The following is a 22,649-nucleotide window of genomic DNA, read 5'->3' as shown; positions in this document are numbered from 1 at the left end:
AAAAATATACATTAGCATAATATTGCTTGATAAAATTTATATTTCAAAACTTCATTCAATATTTTGTGATAAATTTACCATTTTAATATTTTTTAACTTTTATTTAAAAAGAATATAATATTTTATTTTAAATTAGTAAGTAAAAAAATAAAAATAAATAATAATATTATAATTTTAATAAATTATAAATACATAATAAATAAAATAAATAAGTATAAAAAATATAAAATATATATTTTAGGAATACAAATCATATTCATCTCTCATTAAATAATTTTGGATATGTTATAGTATAGATAAAGTCATAGGATACTTTCAGAATTTAAAAACTTGTACTGGTATCCCACAAATGAGAAAATAGGAGTGCTATCTAAAGTAATATCCATATTTAAGTATTTTCAGTGCAACATCCAGATACAATTTGGAAAAAAATTATGAAACATTTATAGATATATTTCTTGTTATATATATATATTATTTATAGAAAAATAAAATTCGAAGTCTCTGGCGATTATTGCGGGCGGTTGTTATTTACCTTCGTACACGCTAACCATATCCTTTCGGGGAGATTCTAATCCCTCGCCGCTGTGGTCCCCATGTTATCTTTCGAATCAGTTACAAGATTTGGTGCGTGGAAAAAGTATATAAAAAGATAAAAGAATGTTGATTTGGTGCAAACGCGTTCGGTCCACCAAATCATCCATACTTCAACATCTCGAAAATTCTGCAAATTTATGTAATAAATATTTGTTTGTAAAAATAATAATAAAGACGAAATTATAAAATGAGACCCAAAATATTATAAATTTATTACAAGTTCTATGATCGTAATAAAAATATTAATCATTGACAATCATAATTATTAATCATTAAGTTTCTATTGACGGTATTAATGGACACAATATTCGGAGGTTCTTAAAAATCGAAGTGTGTGTGTATATATATATATATATATATTCACATTAAAATTTGAAGAGATAAATATGATATTTCTACCCTTTACAACGAATGATATGCAAAATAACCATTGTAAACGATCGCTCGTTTTAATCCAGAGACCGCTTGCGTGCTGCGTCGAAGGACCGGATGGGTACCCTTGCGCCGGACTTCGCCTCCGCCTTCCCCGTCGCTACCTCCTCCCACGCCGCCGGGCGCAGCCTGCGGACCACGACCCAGGTCTCGCTCCCCGATTCCTTGTTCTTGAACTGTCAGTTCGTTCGTCCTCCTTGCTTACAGCCGTATTTCCGAGGAGTCGCGTATTTCTTGAGCTTTCTTGGTTTGTTCTTCCTGCTGTATCGTCGTAATCCTCAATAATTTCGCTTTATTAGGTTTATGTGATTTCGATTTTCTGTTAAAGAACCTGGGTATGTCCTCCTAGAGCACAATTGATGTCCTGGATCTGTATATGGATTGGTTTTGGATATTAAATTTTGTCTGTTTTAATAGCAACAATAGCACATATGACTTTTTTACACAAAAGTTGATTATGAAACACATATACAATAACAAAATATGAATTGTCAATAGAGGTTGATATTACAAGAATGATGCCAACCAATTTTGTGATCTTTCCAGGAGCACGAGAGCAAAGACATGTTTAGTGACCTGCCTGAGTTATGCTGTATCTTGGTTGATGATATAGTGCAAGCTTCGATCAATTAGACCTTTTTTCAGTTCCTTTTATAAAAAAGCCAGTTCTTATTATTTTTTAAGGATCTAAGTGTTGCTTAGTAATAATAAACGGTCCAGTCTACCTTTTGTGCATATTTTAACGTGCAGCAATTTATTTAATTTCTTTCTTCTATTTAGTTGTCTATAACAATTGCTACATGAATTACAGGCTTTTCCAGGCAATTACATGGTAAAATCTCGTAATTTTGCTCTCATGACTGGTGCAGCCGCTGGTACATCTTGCATCACAAAGAAAACAAGCTTTGAGGTTGTTCAGACTAGGTAAAATTGCTCAGAGAAATTTCTTGGTATTTTACTTTTGTCAATTGGTTGTCTATTCCTCTTTAGCCATAGCATATATAGGAAAGAAGTACGGCGTGGAAGATAAAAGACTGTTAGGATATATATATATATATATTCATGAAATATATAATTAGAAAACAAAAATATTGTTTGGTTCTTGGATTGGTAATGAGGAAAACCACTATGCTCCACTTACAAAAATGTTGGATGGCACAACTTTGAACTTTTTGAATTTTTAAACAAATATTAAAAGCTCTAGTTGAGTTCTTATCTTTAGTTATTAACAAGGATCCAATGCTAGAGGCTATCATGCAGGTGGCAGCAACAGAGTCCATCATCCAAGAGGAGGATGGTTTGTTATGCAGAAGAAACCAGCAAGAGACAGGTTGATGATTCCACTACTGGGATTCAGCTCTACTCTCAAATTGAAAGGTACGCTTTCTTTGTTTCTACGTTTCATACCCTTCCTTAGTCAGTCAATCAACTCTGTCTTTTAGTAATTCTTAATAGTTGGTCGTGAAAATTGGGTTTGGCTGGATTGACATGGGATCAGGTCAAAATTGGCCGACTTAGACAATATAAAAAAAATCTGAGGGTCTTGAGATTGGAATTTGTTTAGTTACTTTAGTCTGATATGGAGTATTTGGCATCGGAATCATGTCACAATTCAAAATGCTAAGTAACACTCCTTTGTTGTTATGTTAATGTTTTATTTGTCTTTTTTTCTTTTTGGTTCACTCAGGGTTCTAGAACAGGCTTCTGATTGAATTCATGATCAGAATCACAAAGATTTATATACTACTAGTCAAAGAAAAGGGACGAAGATAATGAATTGGAAAGAGAATAGCGGTAAACAATATGACAAGTTTACCAAATTTTGCCCTTCACTTCCATTTGGTTTTTGGATCAAAAAGATTTCTCACTACGTAACTGGCACACAACATCTAAGTGAATATATAAGATGAGAGGCTGCTTATTAAGAAGATAGATAAAAGGTTTATCTTCCAACCTCAAAATAAGAGAGTAACAGAATGGAAAGAATAAGAGATTTAGGCAGGTTGGTGTTTTCCTGGAGGCCTTTTTATAGAGGTTTATGGGATCACTGAAACAAAATCTGATTCTAGTAATCTGGAACAAGATTGGACTTACTGATCCCAATCTGACTTATCTGTTTGATTTAGGTCAGGATTGGTCAGGTCCAATCACAGATGCTTGAGTTTTTGAGTGATCCTTTGTGAATAGCCTCTCATGACCGATTAAAGTTTATAGGTACTAATGACTATGCCAACTACAGTTGCTAGGCTGATCTCAATTCTGCTAGCGTCTTAAGCCAACCACTTGAATTGTTATGGGTCTTATGCTAGCTGCTCATGCCTGCTGACATGGGCTTCGTGTCAGCCTTTTGCTATGTTGGCATGTCCTTAGCATGCGAGAACATGCCTTATAGGCATCATCAACACTAGAATAGGTCAGCATGACACAAATGCAATTTTTTTGGTAGATTTGACAGTCTTTTGTCTAATGTTATTTGTCATTTGTCATTTCAATTTTTTAGTCTTTTTTATTTTGTATTGAGTTCTAGCTTTGGGCTTTCATGTTGTTAAGCCTAACATTTGTATACTTTGATTAAAGATAGCAATTAATGATCCATTGTGCTTATGCAGATTAATTACTGAAACAGCAAGGCAGTCACAAGATGCTTGGGGTGGTTCTGGAGATTGGAGTGAGATTGAGGTCTTTTACTTAGTATTCTATTAATGTTTGGTGTGCTTAGTTCTGTTCATTTGTGGAATTTGATTCATTAGGTTTATATACTTTTGAATAATTAGTTAAAATAAATGATTGCAGAGAATGAAGAAACAAAGTGTAAGACTGAAGTTGTCTTAAACTAATGTCATTTGTTTGTGTAGTGTTAATTTAACAATCTTTCCCTTGCTTGTGCCTAGCATTGGCATGCACATGCAAGTTTTTGTCGGTAGTTCTAGCTAAGAATTTTTAGGTACAACTAGGTCATCCCTACAGCTAGCACTATGCAGCATAGTTCGTAGCAACATGATTTTCACTGTAACTTTATGGTTGCTAAGTTTAATTACTTTATGCCTTCACATGATCCCTTAATAGATTAAGATGATTAAACATCTATCTCAATATCCATCTCTTCATTGACACATATGGTGAAACTTGATATTGTTCAGTTATCTTTTGTGATAGTAATTATTCTCGTGATTTCATTATGCCTCATTTCATATATCAGATTTACTGCCTTGTGTAGATTTTGAGTGTACTGTATTCTAGTCTTTTGCACTTGATATTCAAGAATCTCAAAAATGTGATTAGCATAACAGGAAAAGAGCTTTAAAGAAGTCACTATTTTGGCCTTATTGTTTTTTTGTTAAATTGACTTATATTATTCTTCAAAAATGAAGAAAAACCCCAGCTTTGTTCAGAGAGAAGTAATGTGTCAACTGTCAACCGTTATAACTGACAGCACTTGATTATACAGTGACAATGAAAAAATAAAAAATAAACGAACAGCTACTAATTTAACAACTCGTGGCAGTTTTCTGTTGTATATATTTCTCCATTGTTCTCAGGTTATGGTATCAACATAGAAAGCCCTTGTTCAGTTTTAATTTCCTTGTACAACCAAACTAATTAACTCCTGATGTTAATATATATATCTCTCTCTCTCTCAATCAATATTCAATTTATACAAAAAAATAACGTTAATCTAAAGAAGCATTAAGTTATTATGCTTCAACTGGTAATTCTGTTTTTTTTATTATATACTTTCATATTCTCAGCTTTAGATATTAGCATATGTTGTCCTCTCATTTGATTTCATTTTTTGCTACAACCAAATAAATATGTTACTTCTTGTTAATATATTATATTCTTTTGTATCTGTTTATTTCTAGGGTGCATGGGTGCTTAAACCGAAATCCAGAACTCCAAAAGCGGTTGTTCATTTTGTTGGTGGTATTTTCGTTGGAGCTGCCCCGCAGCTTACATACCGCCTTTTCCTTGAGCGTCTCTCCACAAGGTAAGTGGTATTTTAAACATTATTCAGCTAGATCAGTTGTTTGTTATAAATATTCACAAATTGGGAGTTCTATTGGCACGTGACAGTACTTTGTTGTAACGCTTTAACATTTAGTGCTACCTTATGCTTACAATGACAGTCCCTTGCTGTAAGGCTTTACCTTATGCTGTTCGTCATATTGCCTATTAGTTGTGATATCATTCTATATGATCACTATTCTTATAACTTTGGACATTATTTGATTAAATTATTTATATAATATAGGGGGGCTTTGGTGGTTGCAACACCTTTTGCTAGCGGTTTTGATCACTTTTTAATTGCAGATGAAGTACAATTCAAGTTTGATAGATGCATTAGATTTTTACAAGACAGCGTGAGTTGGTTATCTAGCATTCACCTTCATACTTTTGCAAGATCTACGTAGAAGGAAAATCAATCTTTTAGATATGTGGCAGGTAAATGATCTTCCAACATTTGGTGTTGGTCATTCTTTGGGATCTGTTATTCATCTTCTCATAGGTAGTATACTCTCTTCTCTATCTCTCTCACACAAAATTCTTTCAACTGAATAATTTGTTAATATACAAGGATCAAGATATGCCATTCAGAGATGTGGGAATATATTGATGGCTTTCAATAACAAGGTAATATTGTCATGGCTTTCGTTTACATAAATGTAGATTTAATTGTAATATCTATATAATTTCTTGCTTATTTTATTTTGCACTAAACATAATCTTTTCCAACTGATAACCAGTCTTATATGGACAACTGTCCAGTCCCATGGACCGAGTCAGATACCTAATGACTTGAATGCATATTCATGAGCTAGGAACCTATCAAACTATCCAACTAGAGGCTTAAAAGAATTAGTGAAATGATAACATCAGACCCCTATGACATTTGGTGGTGTTGTTACCTACTTCAAAGTGCCTATAATTTGGATTTGTGATATCTTTAGCGTTTTTGCTGGTCAAAATGTATAGTTTTTCCTTAATTATTTAAAAAAAAAATGGTTAAGTGCTATTCAGTTTTCATAATGGAAAAACAATGTGTCTTTTGTATCTTACAAGTTACAACAACAACAACAATATCAATAATAAAGTGGTAAGTCCCAACTATTTATGATCGACTATGTGGATCTTTTACCGTTATTAAGATATATAAAAAGTTATATGTTTAGTCAAGTTTAAAGAGCTAAAATCTTTATTTATAATTTCTATTAAAATCCTTTTAGGTCTTCCTTTGTCTCTTCTCATGCCACTAAACCCTTATTTATAGTTTCTATTAATATGTCTTTTATATTTTCTGTATCTTTTTATCGTGATATTGATTATCTTTCTATTGGTCTGTTCAATTGTCCAGACTCTTAATCATGGTTGTCTGTTCTTCATAACGAGTTAAATAGTCTTAAGTAGAGATCAGAGACTATACATGCTCTTTAAATCAAAGCTTTAAGTTCCTGAACAAGACCTGACTGTGACTAGTATGAGTCCTGTACATACTGGCATATGTGGACATATTACACACCAGCGTACTGGTTGGCACAAACCAAAGAGAAAGAGGAAGAGAAGGAAAGGAGGAATGGAGGAGGAGGAGGAGGAGGAGGGGGGCTGGTGTTGATATTCAACAGTCCTAGCTGTCAACAAGGATTTCTGTTGACACTTGACAGGCTGTCGAGATTAAAAAAATTAAAATGAAGAGAAGTTTAACAGATTCGCAATTCGAGAAAATTTCTAATATCAAAAAGAGCAGATCACAGTGTTTTTGATCTCTAGGAATTAAAGATCTTGAGGATAATATGAAGATGATGCAAGCGTATGAGTTGGATGCTGTAATTATGTGCTGTGGACTCATTCTTTTTTCTTTTTGTATATTAGTATCCAAGTTGGAAATGTGTGTCTGACCTGAATTTGTGGGATGGATAAGAGTGAGTAAAACCTGGAATGATTTCTGGTTGTGTGTTAGAAAAATTACTATGAAGGAGCGTATGGTTTATTTTGCTGCCGTTAAGATCTAAATTTGCATTCAGTTTATGGTGTATATTACCAAATTTGCATCGAGGTTTTGTGATTATTAATCTTTGTTGTTTGAATTAATTGAACGGGTTTCGTAACAAGTGTGAATCCGGTTAATCTCCTCTATTATGACTAATAAACAAAATTCAGGGATACTGTAAGTATTTGTATATGTTTCTTGAATTTTATCTCAGCAAATGGTTAGAAAGATTATTAGTAATAAAAGAAGGGATATTTTTAGGTAGGGAAATTGAGTCATCACATCCTCATGCATGTGTCCAGCCATAATGGATTTTCACAAAACCGATTACGTACCCTCATATGTGTTGAGAAGTTGTATGGATGTAGGATGATTCTATTTGCATATGTTTGTGTGCTCAGTCAAATATGTAGTATGCATATATGTATTTGCGTATATTGATTTATGACTATATTTTACTGTGGCAGGTTTAATTTCTTCTCTTGGGGAAAATCAAATTGTTATGTAAATGTTAATATTCCTCTTTGGGTTTTGTTTTGCAGGAAGCAAGTTCAGCCATTCCCTTGTTTTCTCCTGTCATTGTCCCAATGGCTCAAAGTTTTGGTCCTCTTCTATCTCAGCTCACATCATCTCCATCACTTCGTCGTGGAGTAAGCATACATATCATGTTTTTTGATACTTTAGATATCATTACTTGCATAGCTTATTTCGAATATGCATCCATAGCATGTGTTAGCTATGAAATTCCATGAAAATTTTGATACATAGTTATAATGCATACCAAATCCTGATCATGACCCATCTGATATCCCAATCTGGTTCAAATTTTTATCATATCCATTTCATCCTTAGTTTATGCTTTGCTGCAAGTGTAAAGTTTAGTTTTGAAATGGTCACTTGTGACCTTTTAATCACTTTTTCAAACAAATGCTACTTATTGGGCTGTAAACGTATAATCTGGTTCAATAGATTACAAGTTATGGAATATTCATTGTCTGCATATGAAGAAGGTAAGGTCTATATCCTCCTCATTCCATTTCTGTAGTTGTTTTATTATTGTTAAAATTTTCTTTACTGAACAAATAGGCAGAAATGGCTATGAAGCAGCTTGGGAATCTTAGTCCTCCAATTATGAAGCAAGTTCTTCCTTTAGTTGAGCAACTTCCTCCATTGTATATGGATTTGGTCAACGGAAGAGAAGATTTCAGTCCAAAACCGGAGGAGACACGTCGTTTGGTATAATTTTTTTGCACCTTGACTTTTGCTTTTTATAGTAACAATTCACCTGGACCTGTATACAATTGATGTCCTGGAGTTTTTCACCCTCTTTTATCTTTTTGGTGATAAGTTAAGACACATAGATGGTTCTTTTGTATATTCAGATTCATGTATGCTCGTTCATGTGCATTCGGGTTTGGATTTGCATGTCATTATATTGACTTCTGATGGATGTTCGAAAGGCTACATAGTGTCATTGGTCATATAGCAAATAAAGAGACTTCACGAGAACCAAAATAGGAAGAAATAGATACAGCCTATATACTATACTCTATGGATAAAGGATTGAATTGATAGAGAAAGCACCATAAAGATCGATTAACAAACTATTGGGTCGATAGAGTTAAGAACTGCTTTGCTTACTTATGCCATAATACGGGATAAAGGTTAGGAATCAACTTATGCAATAGAGTCGATCCACTTAAGTATTGAGCAACGGTGTAACATCAGATCCCAACTTATTCTATATCTATATAAAATTGTGTAAACATGTCTAGCATCTAATGTCTTGCCACACGAGTTATTATCAATAGAGCTAATTGGATACTAAACTGCATCCTTGCACCATTTTTGTGCAGGTAAAGTCTTATTATGGTGTTTCAAGGAACCTCCTAATAAAGTTTAAAGATGACACTATCGATGAAACTCCAACGCTAGCACAATTACTGAGTGGAGGATCTGCCATTAGCTCACAACTGGACATGTCAGTTCGACTAATGCCTGGAGATCATGGACTCCCATTACAACAGGTAAATTTCATCCTCATGGTTGCTTCTAAGATCCTAGTCGATGGCATTACAATCCTGGTTCAAAGAAATCGGTATACTGAGCCTTTGTATTATTCTTACAAGGAGAGACTATTATCCACTTGTTGTTGAAACACCAATGTTGCTTCAGTTGATTCTGTTTTCTGTGATTTCCGTGTTAAAAGAGTTATCATTTGCAGGTCCTCCCAGATATCCCACCCACAATGGCGGACGCCGTAAACCGAGGGGGTGAGATCCTATCGAACCTGACGGTCGGAACGCCATGGGAAGCCGTCGCGAGAGAAGTAGGCAATACATTGGGCACAGACTCGGGGATCGTGAGGGCACAAATATCCAAGGATATTGATGCCCTCGTGGATCTGATGACATCATGGATGGACTCGAACTCTGGCCCGAGACTTATTCGACCCTGAGCACAGTAGGAAAAAAAGAAAAGAAGGTAATGAATACACTAAGGAACAAAAAGCAACGAGCAAAGGGTAACGTCTTGGCGTACTTACTTACATATACATGTACATACAAATTGGACGCTACGTACTGCTAGTTGCATGTAACATGTATTTCGACTGTTATTAACTGGACAAACGACTGCTGCTATATTGGGCAGGTTTTTAAGTGAAACAATTATTACCTGTGAAGATGCTTCCCTGAGGTACGCACTGAATAATCCGGTAGTCGAAGGATAATCGAGTCTCAGGACAGATGGGGTGGGTCCTGATCTCGGATCAGTCGACGATGGGCCGAAGCGGGCCCATTTCCAAACCGTCTCACGGTGAATGGAGTACACGGACGAATGAGTGAGCATCCTAAGAGGGGGAGTCAAATCACATCGGTCTGTTCTTCCAATGGTTTGGCTCGTGGCTGCACGTGCCACTGCGACCGCGGTACGACTTCCCAACCCTTCTTAATAGCAGTGATTAACACATGCTTGCCCACATCAAACTCCCACCCCGATTCTTCTCTCTCTCTCTCTCTCTCTGTGACAAGAACCTGCAGCTGGGCAGGCAAAGATTAAGCTCGGGCGTACGGAAGACGACCGGGATTTGTCGCGCTCTCTGTTTGTCCTTAAGAAGGTGACCTAAGAGAGACAGGCACAGCCGGGCGAGGGGGTGGGAGGAGGAGGGAAGGATGGGGGACAGAGGGGTGGTGGGAGTCGCGGACGACATGGGGGAGGGCATGCAGTGCATGGACCACCCTTACCGTAGCAACCTGGGCGGGGTGTGCGCCTTCTGCTTGCAGGAGAAGCTGGGCAAGCTGGTCGTCTGCTCCAAGTCCAGCCCCTTCTCCCCCCTCCAGCCCCCGCCATCTTCCTCCTCCTCTTCCCTCACGTCCTTCCGCTCGAACGCCGGCGCCGCTGTCGGAGGGCTCGGGCTCGCCTCGGGCCACTCCTGTACGGGTCCTGGTGCCGCCGCCGGTGCCCGCAGAACTAAGGTGCCCTTTTTGGTGGCCAGCCACAAGCAGAAGAGCGGCGGCTACGACAACGGGGGAAGGAAGGCGATGTCTTCGGTCGCCATTGTAGCTGGCACTACGGTCGGTTCTACCTCGGCGGCGAACGACAGCGGCATTGTCCTGAAGCGGAGCAAATCTGTGGCGCCGAGAGCTGCAGGCCTTGCTCTGCAGGATGCTGCTGCTGCTGGTCGTCGCCGCATGGCCGACGCCGCCGTGGCTGATAGCCCTCGGAAAAAGAGCTTCTGGTCTTTCCTCAATCTCTCCTCCATCTCTTCCACCTCGACGACCTCTTCTTCTGCTACCACCAACGGCAGCAGCAGCATCGACGTCAACAGGCGAAGATCCACTTCATCCTCCTCGGTCGGACGTTGCGACAGAAACGTCAAGAAGCAGCAGCGGCAAGCGAGTGCAACAGAGAAATCTGTGGGCAAGGAGGAAGCCGAGACCGCCGCCCTCAAGCAACCAGAAAACAGCGGGCAGGAGGCGGAGAGCCCGAGCGGAAGCCAAGCGTCGTCCTCGTTCGGGAGGAACGTGGCCCGATCCAGATCGGTGGGTTGCGGCAGCAGGAGCTTCTCGGGGGACTTCCTGGAGCGCATCTCCACCGGGTTCGGCGACTGCAGCCTCCGGCGAGTGGAATCCCAGCGCAAGGCCAAGCCCAAGATCGTCCTCCACCTGGGCCACGACTACCACGACGGTGAGCAGAAGCGTCCGAGGATGAAGGAGCGGGTCAAGTGCCGAGGGCTCTTCGGATTGATGTCCGCGAACTGGCTCTCTGCGGCCGCTGCCGACGACGACTTCGATAGCAGCAGCAGGATCTCGGCGGCAACCCCGGCTGCCTCCGCCACGACCGCCGCGCGAGGCCGTACTAGGAGCTGGGGCTTATCCTTTGCGAGCCCAATGAGAGCTTTCAGGCCGCATTCCACCTCCTCCAAGTCTCTCTATGCCATCGACAACGCCGCTTCCGCTGCGCCGTCGACCAACATCCATCTCCATCAATGCCAGCACGAAGATGGTCAATGGTGGCGGCACCAAAGGTAACAAACTTTCCGGTAATCCTTCCTTTCTAGCTGTGGAAATCTAGCGAAAACACCCGCTTCCGTTCTTCTTCCTCACTTCCACAGCAATCTTTGCTTCACTTCACTGTTGTCCATTAAATGTCGGGCTTTTGCTCGTCTATTATTACTCTAATCACCATAATCCCACCGTATTAATCCATCTGTTAGCCGTTTATAGGCTAATCACATAATATCGTTCTCGTCGTTTTCCACCCCCTTCCAACTTCTGTCGTGGAGTGTGGAGTAGCAGCGACATGATATGAAGAGTCGTTCTTATCGGAAGGAGGTACCATTCCTCTTCCCGAGAGCACAACCGAAGTCCGAAGAGTGTTCGTCGACGAGCCGAACGATGCAAGGGGGTAATGAGTGCTTGCCACTGCCACCCGCTTCGGTTGGTCTCTTTCACGCTCTGGCCCATCTCTCAGAGCCGTGGATCTTTCTTGTTGCTCTCTTGCTAGTGGGGCATACGAGGGTCCTCTCCTCGTGATCGATTACAATCTGTCGTGATGGACGGTTCTGCAGCTTCACGAAGACAAAAGATGGGTGGCCTTTACGAGCTATGAAGGATCCCTCCCACTAGCTCATGTTTTTTAATGAGCGTGTGGGTTCTACTATACTTAATTCCTCTGCATCAAGGTTTGACTAACGCAACGTGTCCACCGCGGAGGAACCGCTTCCACCAACCTGACAGCCAAATCGAATCCAGTGGTTGCTTCAGCGAATCCTCATCATCTTACAGCTACCGGGAGACCCTCGGTCGATGCGTGAACAGTCGTTGGAACGCAGAAAGGCTGGGAAAATGTAGACTAGATGTTCTCATTGTAGTCTCAGGCTTTTCATATGAGCAAATCCCTTCCGACTTCTGTCACTCAAAAAAGGTTAGATTGATGCAAAGCAAAGGTTAGCATCATCATAAGGTTGATCTGTCTATTTTAGCTCGGACAAGATAAATTATCTAGCTTTTGGCATCAAAGTAATTGCAAACCTTCCGAAGAAAGAAGTGAAATGATGTGTGGACGATGATCTGGAAGCCGCAAGCTTGGATGATTATATGGAATAAGACATGCAATTAGATACACGAGGAAAACCTATTCTACAACTGCTTTCCCGGTGGATCTCTCCTCTGTGGATCAAGAAATCATCACAAGAAGCAAGCAGACCCTCTGTGGATTCAGATTTCAGTGTTACACTTTCGCGGTGTAAGCACTGAAAATAAATATTATAGATTTGTAGGCATCATTTGGAGATCCCTTCTTGGCATTTTGTTTTCATGACAATGGAGAACCTCACTGTGGCTACTTCCTGCTACATATCAAAAGCATATGAATGCAAGTATTTTTATTCTGAAACTAGTAAAATGAATGCCATTTCAACTGCAAACCATTCTGGCTCTGTGGAGATGAATCACAGCCGGAAAGAATTGAACTTTTAACACCACATTTAAACAGAAAAATCAAGTTTTACTATGCAGATGTATGAGCAAGGTAAATATAATGTTCTTGCAAAAGATGCATCAGATTCTGTCAATCCTATATGACAACTTGGCCTCAGTTCTCTTCTGTGTACAATCTTAAACCACTTTGCTGCATCTCACATTTTGACATCGGCTATTGTACAACAATAACAACAACAACAACAAAAACACCTAATTGTTCTATTTGCTCATGATTTACTTTTGAAGGTTTAACACAGGACCTTTGAGAAGTTAACACTGCAGTCCGACATTGTGCCAAAGAAAAGGTTTATGATCGGATGTCATTACAGAGAATAGTAAATTATGCAGAGGAAGACGTATAGTCCGAGTAAACAATTTTCTAGGAACATTTTACTTGGCACTAATAATGTAATACCCTCAAGTCTAGTCCATCATTGAAAGAGACTAAAAAGTCGAACTGAATTATAATAGCTGTATAACCATTAACTTGAGTCTAAGCATTTTGCATAACTGATTATGACTAAATAAATTAATGGGTTGTGACAAATAAGAGATCATATTAGGCAGCTTTCATTTTTAACTGCACATTTGACTTCTTAGATCCTTGCAGGAAAATTAGATGAATCCAGCCAAGCAATCTTCCACTATCAAATGACCAGAAAAAACAGTAACCTAAATTCTCCTTAGAGTCACATGCTTGACATCGGCATATCTATCTTAAAGTAAATTGTGTAGGTTTATGCTGAAATAGACAGATGCCACATTTCGGTGCTACTGCATATTGTTGCTTGTTATTCTACATGCTGTGGCTTAGATTTGTACCTGAATTACCTCGGGATGTAAATTATCAAATTTCTTGACCCTTCCTCCTATAAATCTCTGCAGAACTGATGGCTTAAGAGAAAATAAATTTCTGCCATACTATGATCAGCCACAAGAGAAACAATACTTCTGGAGAATTAACTATTTGCACACCAAGATTTCCTCTACCTGCAATGCGGCATGCCTTGGATTCTCTTGACATAGTTGATGAGCCAGCAGATAACATACTCAGGTTTCTAGTGAGTTGCCAAATTTAGACAGTTTTCAGCACCAGCAATGCATCATCTACTATAAGGCTGTTACTGAGGCATTCTAATAATCTGTTAATTGTGTCTCTTTGTGGTTTGAGGTTATTCTCCGTCTTGATTACCAACCAAGCCATGCCTTCTTTAGCCTTATCAACCTTGTAGAATCCATTAATGATCAAATCCTTCGTACAACCCAACATGCATCTCATAGGCTCCACTGCAATGAAGCACATTTTCCTCTTTGCATAGAGCTCAGATCAATGGTGGGTACGTCGAAACAATGGGCTGCAGACTCTCCAATGACAGCTTCTCCTATAGTTTCATCGCTTCGGCCATATGAAACCTTGAATCAGTGTGTTGTAGGTGATCACTTCATGTTCAAGTCCTTTAGTCTGGCATTCCCTCAAACATGTCAATTGCTTCTCATACCCCGCTCATGTATGCACAATCCAAAAATCATGGAGTTGCAGCTCACAGCGCTTTCGTTGGACATCCTTCTGCAAATTGTTCTGTACAATTTCTGAGCCTTACCCAGATCGTCTGCTTTGCAACAGCCATCAACGATGACATCATATGTGCATTCGTTCGGCTTCACTTTGCTACCGTCTCCAACCAGAGGTTCCATACATCAACAATTCTGCCCATCTTGCATAAGCCATCAATCACTGTTGTGTAGGTGACTAGGATGGGAGCATAGCCTCTCACCTTACAATCGTCAAAGACGCGGAAGCCCCCATCAGCCCTGCCATTGTCACCTAAGCCGTGTATGATAGTCTGATAAGTAAAGATGTCGGGCATGCAGCCACCACCTATCATCAGGTGGAGAAGCTCAGAGACCTTGTCATAATTGCCTCCCATGCAGAATTCAGCGACCTACTTGATAATATCACATCAAGAAGGAGACGTCCCCAAGGATCGTGTCGGCGTCGTCCATCTGATTATCCATGCAGAAAGTCTAAACGAGGTAGCCAGCCATGGAGGCATCGCCGGCGATCTCAGACCGCATCATCATTCATGGAAGCTCCACACGAGGTCGGACCTCCCTACCCGCGACCAACGCTCCATCCGTTGCGCCAACTTGGCCGTGCATGGCTCGGCTGAAGAAGGATTCGATGGTGAGCGCGTCGCCTCGACATTTTGTCGAGCAAATGGCGAGCAGGGCAGCCTTCCAGGCCCTCGTGTCAGCAATAGCGAGTAGGGAAGCGGAGGTGGCGGAGTCGTCGAGGTAGGAGGAGAGCCAGATCAGGTAAGGGAGGAAGAGAAAGGGTTTGGCGAAATACAACGGCGGACGCAGGCTGGGTGGCACAGAAGCGACGGAGCGAAGTAGTCAACGAAACGGCCAAGTACTGCCTATGGTAGGGATGCCCCACGAATTTTTTTTTAGATTGAGATGCTTTATTAGAAAATTATATATATATATATATATATATATATATATATATATATATATATATATATATATATATATATATATATATATATATATATATATATATATATATATATATATATATATATATAGAGCATCTCATCGTCCGTTCCAACCCTAGGATCCATGCGGAAGTCCGTTGCCTTCCCGTCGCGGCTAGGGTTAGGGCGGAAGGAGGCGATCCGGGCGGCGAGGCTGCTTCCCCTCCCGTCCTCCTCCCCTACTTCTCCTTAACCGTTACCAAAGGCCGCGGCGGTGGAGGTAGTCGCCCCTTTTCTGTGCGTTCGCTCTCCAGAGAGGTTCGTAAGTGTAAGCCGGCGCGAGGCTTTGTGATGCTATTAGACCCAAGAAAGTAGATAAGTAGTAGTAGTAGGCGGAGGAGGAGGAGGAGGAGCAGGAGGGCGAGATGTTGAAGACCGGATCTACTTCTCGCGACAAAGCCGCGAGATCCAACGCTAACGCTAACCCCAGCATGGGTTCAGCAATGGAGACCATATCTAAGGCTTCTTTGAAGGTTCCTTTGCCCAACGCCGGCAGCAAGAAGCGGTCGGATGGTGCCTCGACCTCGGTGCTGTTGAAGAGCAAGGAGGTTAAGCTAAAGAACAGCAAGCCAACTCCTGGTATCTCTTGACTGCTTTTATTTGCTTTTCTTGACATACTTATCCTTTGTTATTAGTGTCTCTTTCTGTCTACTTGTTTTTGTGTGCTTGCTAATCAATTAAGTAAAGGCACGGCGACTTCTACGCATCCAATAGATTAGTAGAAAATGTTTGACTTTAGGTGCTGGTATTTCCAATGGTTCAAATTGTTTTAGACTAGATTCGTGAAAAAGGTCTTGCTTTCCACTTACATGGCTTGTGCTGTCTTATTACTAGGTGGTAAACTTACTGGTCAACCCCTCTATCCTATCTTTTAAGCGTGTTAGCTGGATTCGTGGCTGATAGAAAGAGGGAGACAACCAAAGCAAGATAACTTGGGCTAGACTAATTCAAACAGATTAATCTAACCCAGAGCTGCCTATTTTCAGTCGCTACCCAACAAATTTAACCGTGGCAAAATCTTTGTGCTCCTAATTTGTCAGTTTCTCTTAGGTTGCTGGATACAATAAGAATATTAGACAGCTGAGCACATCCTTCTTCAAAGAATGTATTATGGTTGTTTAGAAAGAAAGTGAAGACCAATAACACTGAACAGTGGCAATTGAGGACTTAAATCTTTCTAGGAGATATGGCCAACAATCAAGTGAGTATACAACTTTTCATGATTCTAGCTAAATTGAAGTGCCATCAACAATCAAGTGACTCCAAATATTTGGGACATATTGTAGTCTTACCTGTTAGGAGAGGTGAGAATTTGAATTAGAGTTTTTGGGAAATAGAATAACTTTTGGTTAGTGATGTGATAACACTTGGACTGCCCGATGGCAGTAATCCTAGATAGAGCTCGATGATGAGATTGAATTCATGTAGTAGCTCAAATTGTGACAAAGAAACTTTTTTTTCCCCTTACCTATTAAAGTGCAACCCTATGTTGGAGGGTTGTCAACTTGATATTTGACCTCACTCATCAAAAGTTGAGATGGATGCTTTCTTGCTTACTTATCTTAATATTCTTCAAGATTTATCATTGATCCTGTCAACCTGTTGTAAAGGCATATTAGGCATCTTCAAACTAGGGAGTTACTTTTATTTCAAATACCTGAGTTTAAATTTCTGGCCTCTTTATGGTATATTCCTTTTATCGGTCATGATATAAATTATAATTGGAGCATCACTATTTGTGGTCTCTTTTTCTTCTTTGTGTTATCCATGTGGTGAGATGAGATGTTATTTTAATAATCCTGCGTTTGTTGTCTATTACTGTTTCTCTTTCTATTATTTAGAATGACTTCTCAAAACTTTTGGCTTATGGAATCTTTGTCTACCAACTGAGTTCTATTATCTTTTCATGTATATAATAGAGCTTGCTGAAATTGGGAGTGAAGAGACAGATCTTAGCACATCAGAAGGGTATGATTCGTCATGGATTTCTTGGTTCTGTGGGTTACGTGGTAATGAGCTCCTCTGTGAAATTGATGAGGACTACATACAAGATGACTTCAACTTATGTGGGCTTCAAGGACTGGTCCCCTATTATGATTATGCCTTAGACATGATTTTGGACAATGATTCACTAAGTGGTATGTTCTTGTTGCAAACAAGATTGTTATTTAAGGCTAAATCATATATAGAACATTCTATATTGCAATCTCACTTGGAAATTTTAGTTCTTAGCATTGTTTTTTGGATTAGCTTTTCCTCCTCTCAAGGATATTTGTTCAGGTGACATTGATGGCGAAGAACATAGTCAGGTTGAATCTGCTGCAGAGCAATTATATGGTCTTATACATGCTCGTTATATTGTAACCAGCAGAGGGTTAAATGCAATGGTAAAATAAATGAATTGTCTATCTATTAACACGAAAATATGGAAGGATTATGCCAATATATCTTCTTGTCTATTCTGCAGCATGAGAAGTACAAAAAAGCAGATTTTGGATGCTGTCCTCGAGTTTTTTGTGGGGGACAGCCATGCTTACCAGTGGGTACATCAGATATTCCCCACAATGGATCTGTAAAGATCTATTGTCCAAAATGCGAAGATGTTTACTTTCCAAGATGCAAATACCAGAGTAGTATCCTTTATTTACTGCTGCACTTTTTTTTTTGGTGTCATGCCAGAATTAGAGGAAATTGTTGTGCTTCTTTGTTTTCTGGGGGAAGCTAGAGTGAAGAAATAAGCTTTTATTTTAAGATGAAAGTCTTAAATACTGATCCACAAGCAAGCTATCATTTTGATGCATCACTAATCGAATGGTGCTGTGTTAGCTTTATGGTTGAGATAATTCATGCTTGCTAAGTTTTAATCCGTGTTAGGAAATAGAAGAATGAAAAAAGAGGCCAGCATACCTGAAACAAAAAATAATATGCCTCAAGAAATGTGTTAAGATAAAAGAAAGCTTCTTTCCCCATCTGTGATAAAAAATTGAGAGGTGGAGATCTATCTAAATTCGATTTGTTTGCAATTATATTTCTGGCAGATCGAGAAGATTTTGTGCAAAGAAACTTTGAATTCTGATATTGCTATGTGTTCTACTTTAAATTTAGATGCAAATAGTTTATCAAGTCATAGTAAAATCAAGCTTTTGATGATATGATTTGCTAGGCATGATTGTAAGAAGATGAAGTGAGTTTTCTATTTTATGTTTTTCTTATGTCTCGTGTTTAGTATTTATGGTATATCTTTTTCTTTTCCCCTAATCCGCTATTGTTGGATTATAAAAAAAAAGTCTCTACTAATTATTATGACCATCTTCCAATATGCCAAAACAGTGGAACAGTGTGGCGGACATTGCTATAGTAATTGTTATAGTAGCTTTAATTTGCAGTTTGGGGAGGTTGAGCTTTGGATTCGGCTATAGCGAAGTTGATCCTTTGTAACTTAGGTATCAAGGGAGCGTCTTTGCTTGCAAGAGATTGTATATACTGATCCCCTCCTCAAACTGCATATCAGCGAGAATTTTATGCACTTGGCTTCCTTTTTGACCTTTGAAATTGCTCCCTGATTCTTTTTGTTTTTTCCGTCTTTTGTTGGATGAAATGAGGCTTATGGTTTTATGCTTTATGTTTAGATAACCATCCCTCCAGTTTGCCCTGTCTGGCATGACTTCTTTGTAATGCTAGAGTTGCGGCAGGTCCAAGCTAGCAGCTAACAGAAATATATACAGCTCATGTCAGGCAAAACCTTGTATGCCATATATCAGTTCCAAGCATCATTATAGCCATGTAATACATATGTTTGCTTTTTGTGATGCTTCTATGGAGTGCGGTACAGAGATTGCAGCTTCTGATTCTTTGACTTTGATCAGATATGGATGGTGCATACATTGGCACAACATTTCCTCACCTGTATTTGATGACATATCCTACATCAAAACCTCCAGCAGAAGTCCAGCATTATGTGCCGAAGGTTTTTGGATTCAAGTTGCATAAAGGTACCAAACAATTGTTCGACACATCGACTAATACCTTGTAGCATGTTAACTAAATTTGTATTTGGTCCGAGAGCAGGTCAATCGTGCTCCTTTTATATGCTTGATTGCTCTATGATAAAAATGCATTATGAATTGCTTTCGCCGATGACTCTATTGGATGCATCGTGTGAATGTTGGTTTTGTTGTCTGAATTACTTGTAGCCCTGTAAAATTTTTGGACACTGGCCTAAGAATGTATTGCTTGTGGCCTCCTTGATGCATTTTTCCTCTACCTTGTTTCACTCGTTTTTTCTTCGTGGAGAATAGATTTGTTGTGGCCTCTTCTTCTGTGTCATTTACACAACTCTCACGTAGTACTCTGTGTGTTTGCTGCATAACCTGCTTTGTGTGTTTTCTACACTGCGACAAGTGATATGTTTGATCCTTTTCTTTACTTCGTTTCCTTCTTTCATGACGCGTGCATGTTCTCTTAGGGAAACATATTTGTCGTATTCAGGTGCAGGAAAATTACAAGTCTCCTACATTGTCGTTGCATACCCCTTTCATCGCCAAGCAAAACATGTCACGATTAACCAAATCAAGTGGATGTTAAAAAAAGGAAGAGAAAAAGGGCGAAGTCAAAACACAAACCAACAAAGAAAGACGACGCAGTCAAACCAACCAGAGCTGATGGTATCCGTAAATCAATTACTGGGGAGAGGGAGCGGCGAGGGCGTCGCTGTTCACGTAGTAGGGCATGATGGTGTAGATGGTCTGCAGCACGGTGAGGACCAAGAGGAAGATGGCGGCGGCGAGGGAGAGCGTAGCCCAGGGGCTGCGGAAGTAGGTGTGGATGAGGTTGGCCCGCCACATGTTGATGTTCTTGCGGCAGTACTTGTTGACCTTGCGGTGGACGTCGTCCAGGCAGCTCTCCGGATCGAGCACCACGTCCTTGGAGAGGCTGTTGAAGAGCTTGGCCACCGCCTTGTCGCTCCCCACCGCGTTCTGGATGATCCCCTTGGAGTGCAGCAGGCTGACGTCCTTGGCGGAGTCGATGATGTTGTCCATGAAGAAGACGTAGGAGGTGACCTCGTTGCCCGCCCCGAAGTGCAGCCGCTCGAAGGCCATCAGGTTCAGGAACATGTACTCCGTCGCGTCGTCCACCACGATCACCGGCAGGCTCAGCACCCCGTGGTGGAAGCTGATGTCCCGCAGGCTGTTGTTCTTGCTCTTCTTGAACCGGATCCCCGCCTCGTACAGCTCGATCGCCGACCGGATGATCTCGCTCGAGCCCTGCTCCGCCGACGAGGCCGCCGACCTGTGCACCGGCTCCGACAGCAGGCTCTTCCGGAACAGGTCCAAGGGGTGCAGTCCCAGCCTGACGATCGGTGTCGGCGACCGCTCATTCGGCGGCACGCAGAACTTGAGCACCAGCTTGTTTATGTAGTCCTCGTGCTGTATCACAGAGCTCGTATCCATGGTGACGGCATCGACGACGCAGGAAAACGAAGAAAGCAGCTAGTTGATCATCATAGTTACCTTAGGTTTACTGGTCTCGACGGAGACTAGCCTGTCCAAGGCCAGCAGCGGCAGCTGGTTCTCGATCATCATCATGTCTCGCTTTATGTAGGGCACGGTGTACAGCATCCCGTGGCTGCTGAAGATGGGGTCGTTGAAGGCGTAGTCGCTGGAGGCGCCGGTGGCGGCGCGCATTATCTCGAGCATGAAGCACCCATCTAGGATCATCAGCTGCAGGAACCTCTCCTTATCCTTCCACTGCTCGTCGAGGCCCTGATAGGCGTCCTGCAGTTGTGGCACCACCTCCTTCATGGCGGCCACGAACTCGTCGAGCTGCTTCTTGGCTCGCTTCAGGAAGTGGACCAAAGCCCGGAGCTTGTGCTCCTCCATCGGCCTCACGTCGGGGTCGCCGTGGTGGAACGGCCCGAAGGAGACGACCTGCGGCTTGTACGCCTTGCGGTTCAAGTCCTTGATGCAAGCGGGAACCTTGTATATGGATTGCTTGCTCCACCGCTGCATCTCGGACGAGGTCTCGTTGTTGTTGAGCTGGTCATGGATCTGCATCACCCAGGGGTTGGCCATGACCAGCGCTTCGTTGAGCTCCATCTCATTCGATCGCCTGCCTTTATATGTGCCTTGCAGGCACCGATCATTTGGGTTTGGTGTGGCTTTACAGCCAACTGATGGGCAGGCTTTGTCGGAGATGATCATATGGGGAAGGAAGCAGAGGAAGAGTATGGAACGGGAGAGGTATCTTTGGCTCATCGGGAAGAGGAAAAGAACGAAGGTGGAGACCCTGCACGACTCTCCTTTAAAGCCGACGGGGGGATACTCTTTGTAGCAAGTCACACCAACGTGACTCGTTTCTTTTCAGGCGTTTTGCCTGTACGTTTCTCTCATGTTTGCATTTGTCGTTTTTATCCCTATAATTTTCTTTTTCACGCATATATATATATATATATATATATATATATATATATATATATATATATATATATGGATAAATTTTATTAAAAAAGCTTTCTGTTTTTTTTTTTCTTTAAAGTACTCTTGTTTCTTTTATTCACATAGAATACCCCTTTTTTTTATCATCTTTATCGTTTTACCCTTAGCCTTTATCGATAGTCTTCATCTCGTCGTCTCTACCCTCTCCATCACATCCTCGCGAAGGTTGTTAAAACCTTGGAACATGTTCTCACTCTTGTCCATTGCTACTGTTGCACTAGTCTCCTCTCTCACATTATTACTTCATCAACTCTCACATTATTACTTCATCAATAGGTTCTCTCTATCGTCAGCGTCGACCTTGAAAGCGTATGAGGCAAAGGCAACGAGGAAAATAATAATCATGATGTTGGTTGTGATAGAGATGGAGGACGAGGGCAAAGGCTACGAATGAGGATATGATAATAATGACGAATAAGGACCGACAAAAGCTACAAATGAAGGTATGACAATAATGATGGATAAGGACATTAACAATGACAACAATGGATGAGGGTGGGCGAAGATAATGAAACCGAAGTTAATCTCATTCTTTACAAAATAAGAGATGCTATGCAAAAATATAGTAAAAAGAATTTTTTTGGGAGAATGTCTTTGAGTCATTGAGAACTAAATA

The 22,649-nt window shown here is 40.7% G+C and overlaps 3 protein-coding genes and 2 pseudogenes across 6 annotated transcripts; 3 read left to right on the top strand and 2 right to left on the bottom strand.

Annotated features, from left to right (window-relative positions):
• The first annotated feature begins 1,030 nt into the window (after positions 1 to 1,030).
• Positions 1,031 to 9,659, top strand: LOC135640334 (uncharacterized). Of its 3 annotated transcripts, none has more exons than XM_065154659.1 (12): positions 1,031 to 1,176; positions 1,841 to 1,953; positions 2,290 to 2,406; positions 3,639 to 3,708; positions 4,893 to 5,017; positions 5,282 to 5,390; positions 5,473 to 5,536; positions 5,606 to 5,661; positions 7,558 to 7,665; positions 8,102 to 8,251; positions 8,872 to 9,042; positions 9,240 to 9,659. In XM_065154659.1, exons 1-12 carry the CDS (start codon positions 1,087 to 1,089, stop codon positions 9,471 to 9,473), a joined length of 1,407 nt encoding a protein of 468 aa, XP_065010731.1. In that variant the 5' UTR covers positions 1,031 to 1,086; the 3' UTR covers positions 9,474 to 9,659. The 3 variants fall into 3 exon arrangements, with proteins under 3 accessions (XP_065010731.1, XP_065010730.1, XP_065010732.1); XM_065154658.1 differs by having other exon boundaries at positions 2,278 to 2,406; XM_065154660.1 differs by lacking the exon at positions 1,031 to 1,176 and having other exon boundaries at positions 2,276 to 2,406.
• A 9-nt stretch (positions 9,660 to 9,668) lies between these two features.
• LOC103987591 (uncharacterized) lies at positions 9,669 to 11,768 on the top strand (annotated as a pseudogene).
• Positions 11,769 to 12,887: 1,119 nt separating this feature from the next.
• On the bottom strand, positions 12,888 to 15,442 carry LOC108953079 (pentatricopeptide repeat-containing protein At5g18950-like; annotated as a pseudogene).
• A 161-nt stretch (positions 15,443 to 15,603) lies between these two features.
• LOC103987590 (casein kinase II subunit beta-3) lies at positions 15,604 to 19,812 on the top strand. 2 transcript variants are annotated; one of them, XM_009405930.3, is made up of 5 exons: positions 15,604 to 16,118; positions 17,459 to 17,677; positions 17,820 to 17,926; positions 18,007 to 18,172; positions 19,406 to 19,812. In XM_009405930.3, the coding sequence occupies exons 1-5, from the start codon at positions 15,905 to 15,907 to the stop codon at positions 19,570 to 19,572; spliced, it is 873 nt and encodes a 290-aa protein (XP_009404205.2). In that variant the 5' UTR covers positions 15,604 to 15,904; the 3' UTR covers positions 19,573 to 19,812. The 2 variants fall into 2 exon arrangements, with proteins under 2 accessions (XP_009404205.2, XP_018683151.2); XM_018827606.2 differs by having other exon boundaries at positions 17,790 to 17,926.
• A 197-nt stretch (positions 19,813 to 20,009) lies between these two features.
• Positions 20,010 to 21,963, bottom strand: LOC103987589 (UPF0481 protein At3g47200-like). Its single transcript, XM_009405929.3, has 2 exons — positions 21,050 to 21,963; positions 20,010 to 20,965 (listed from the first exon to the last, which is right to left on the bottom strand). The coding sequence occupies exons 1-2, from the start codon at positions 21,791 to 21,793 to the stop codon at positions 20,219 to 20,221; spliced, it is 1,491 nt and encodes a 496-aa protein (XP_009404204.3). The 5' UTR covers positions 21,794 to 21,963; the 3' UTR covers positions 20,010 to 20,218.
• Positions 21,964 to 22,649: the final 686 nt, after the last annotated feature.

This window comes from Musa acuminata, chromosome BXJ3-6 (genome assembly GCF_036884655.1).
Source record: "Musa acuminata AAA Group cultivar baxijiao chromosome BXJ3-6, Cavendish_Baxijiao_AAA, whole genome shotgun sequence".
NCBI lineage: Eukaryota > Viridiplantae > Streptophyta > Magnoliopsida > Zingiberales > Musaceae > Musa > Musa acuminata.
Note: the sequence above shows the minus strand (reverse complement) of the source record. Positions and strands in the feature narration are given on the sequence as shown.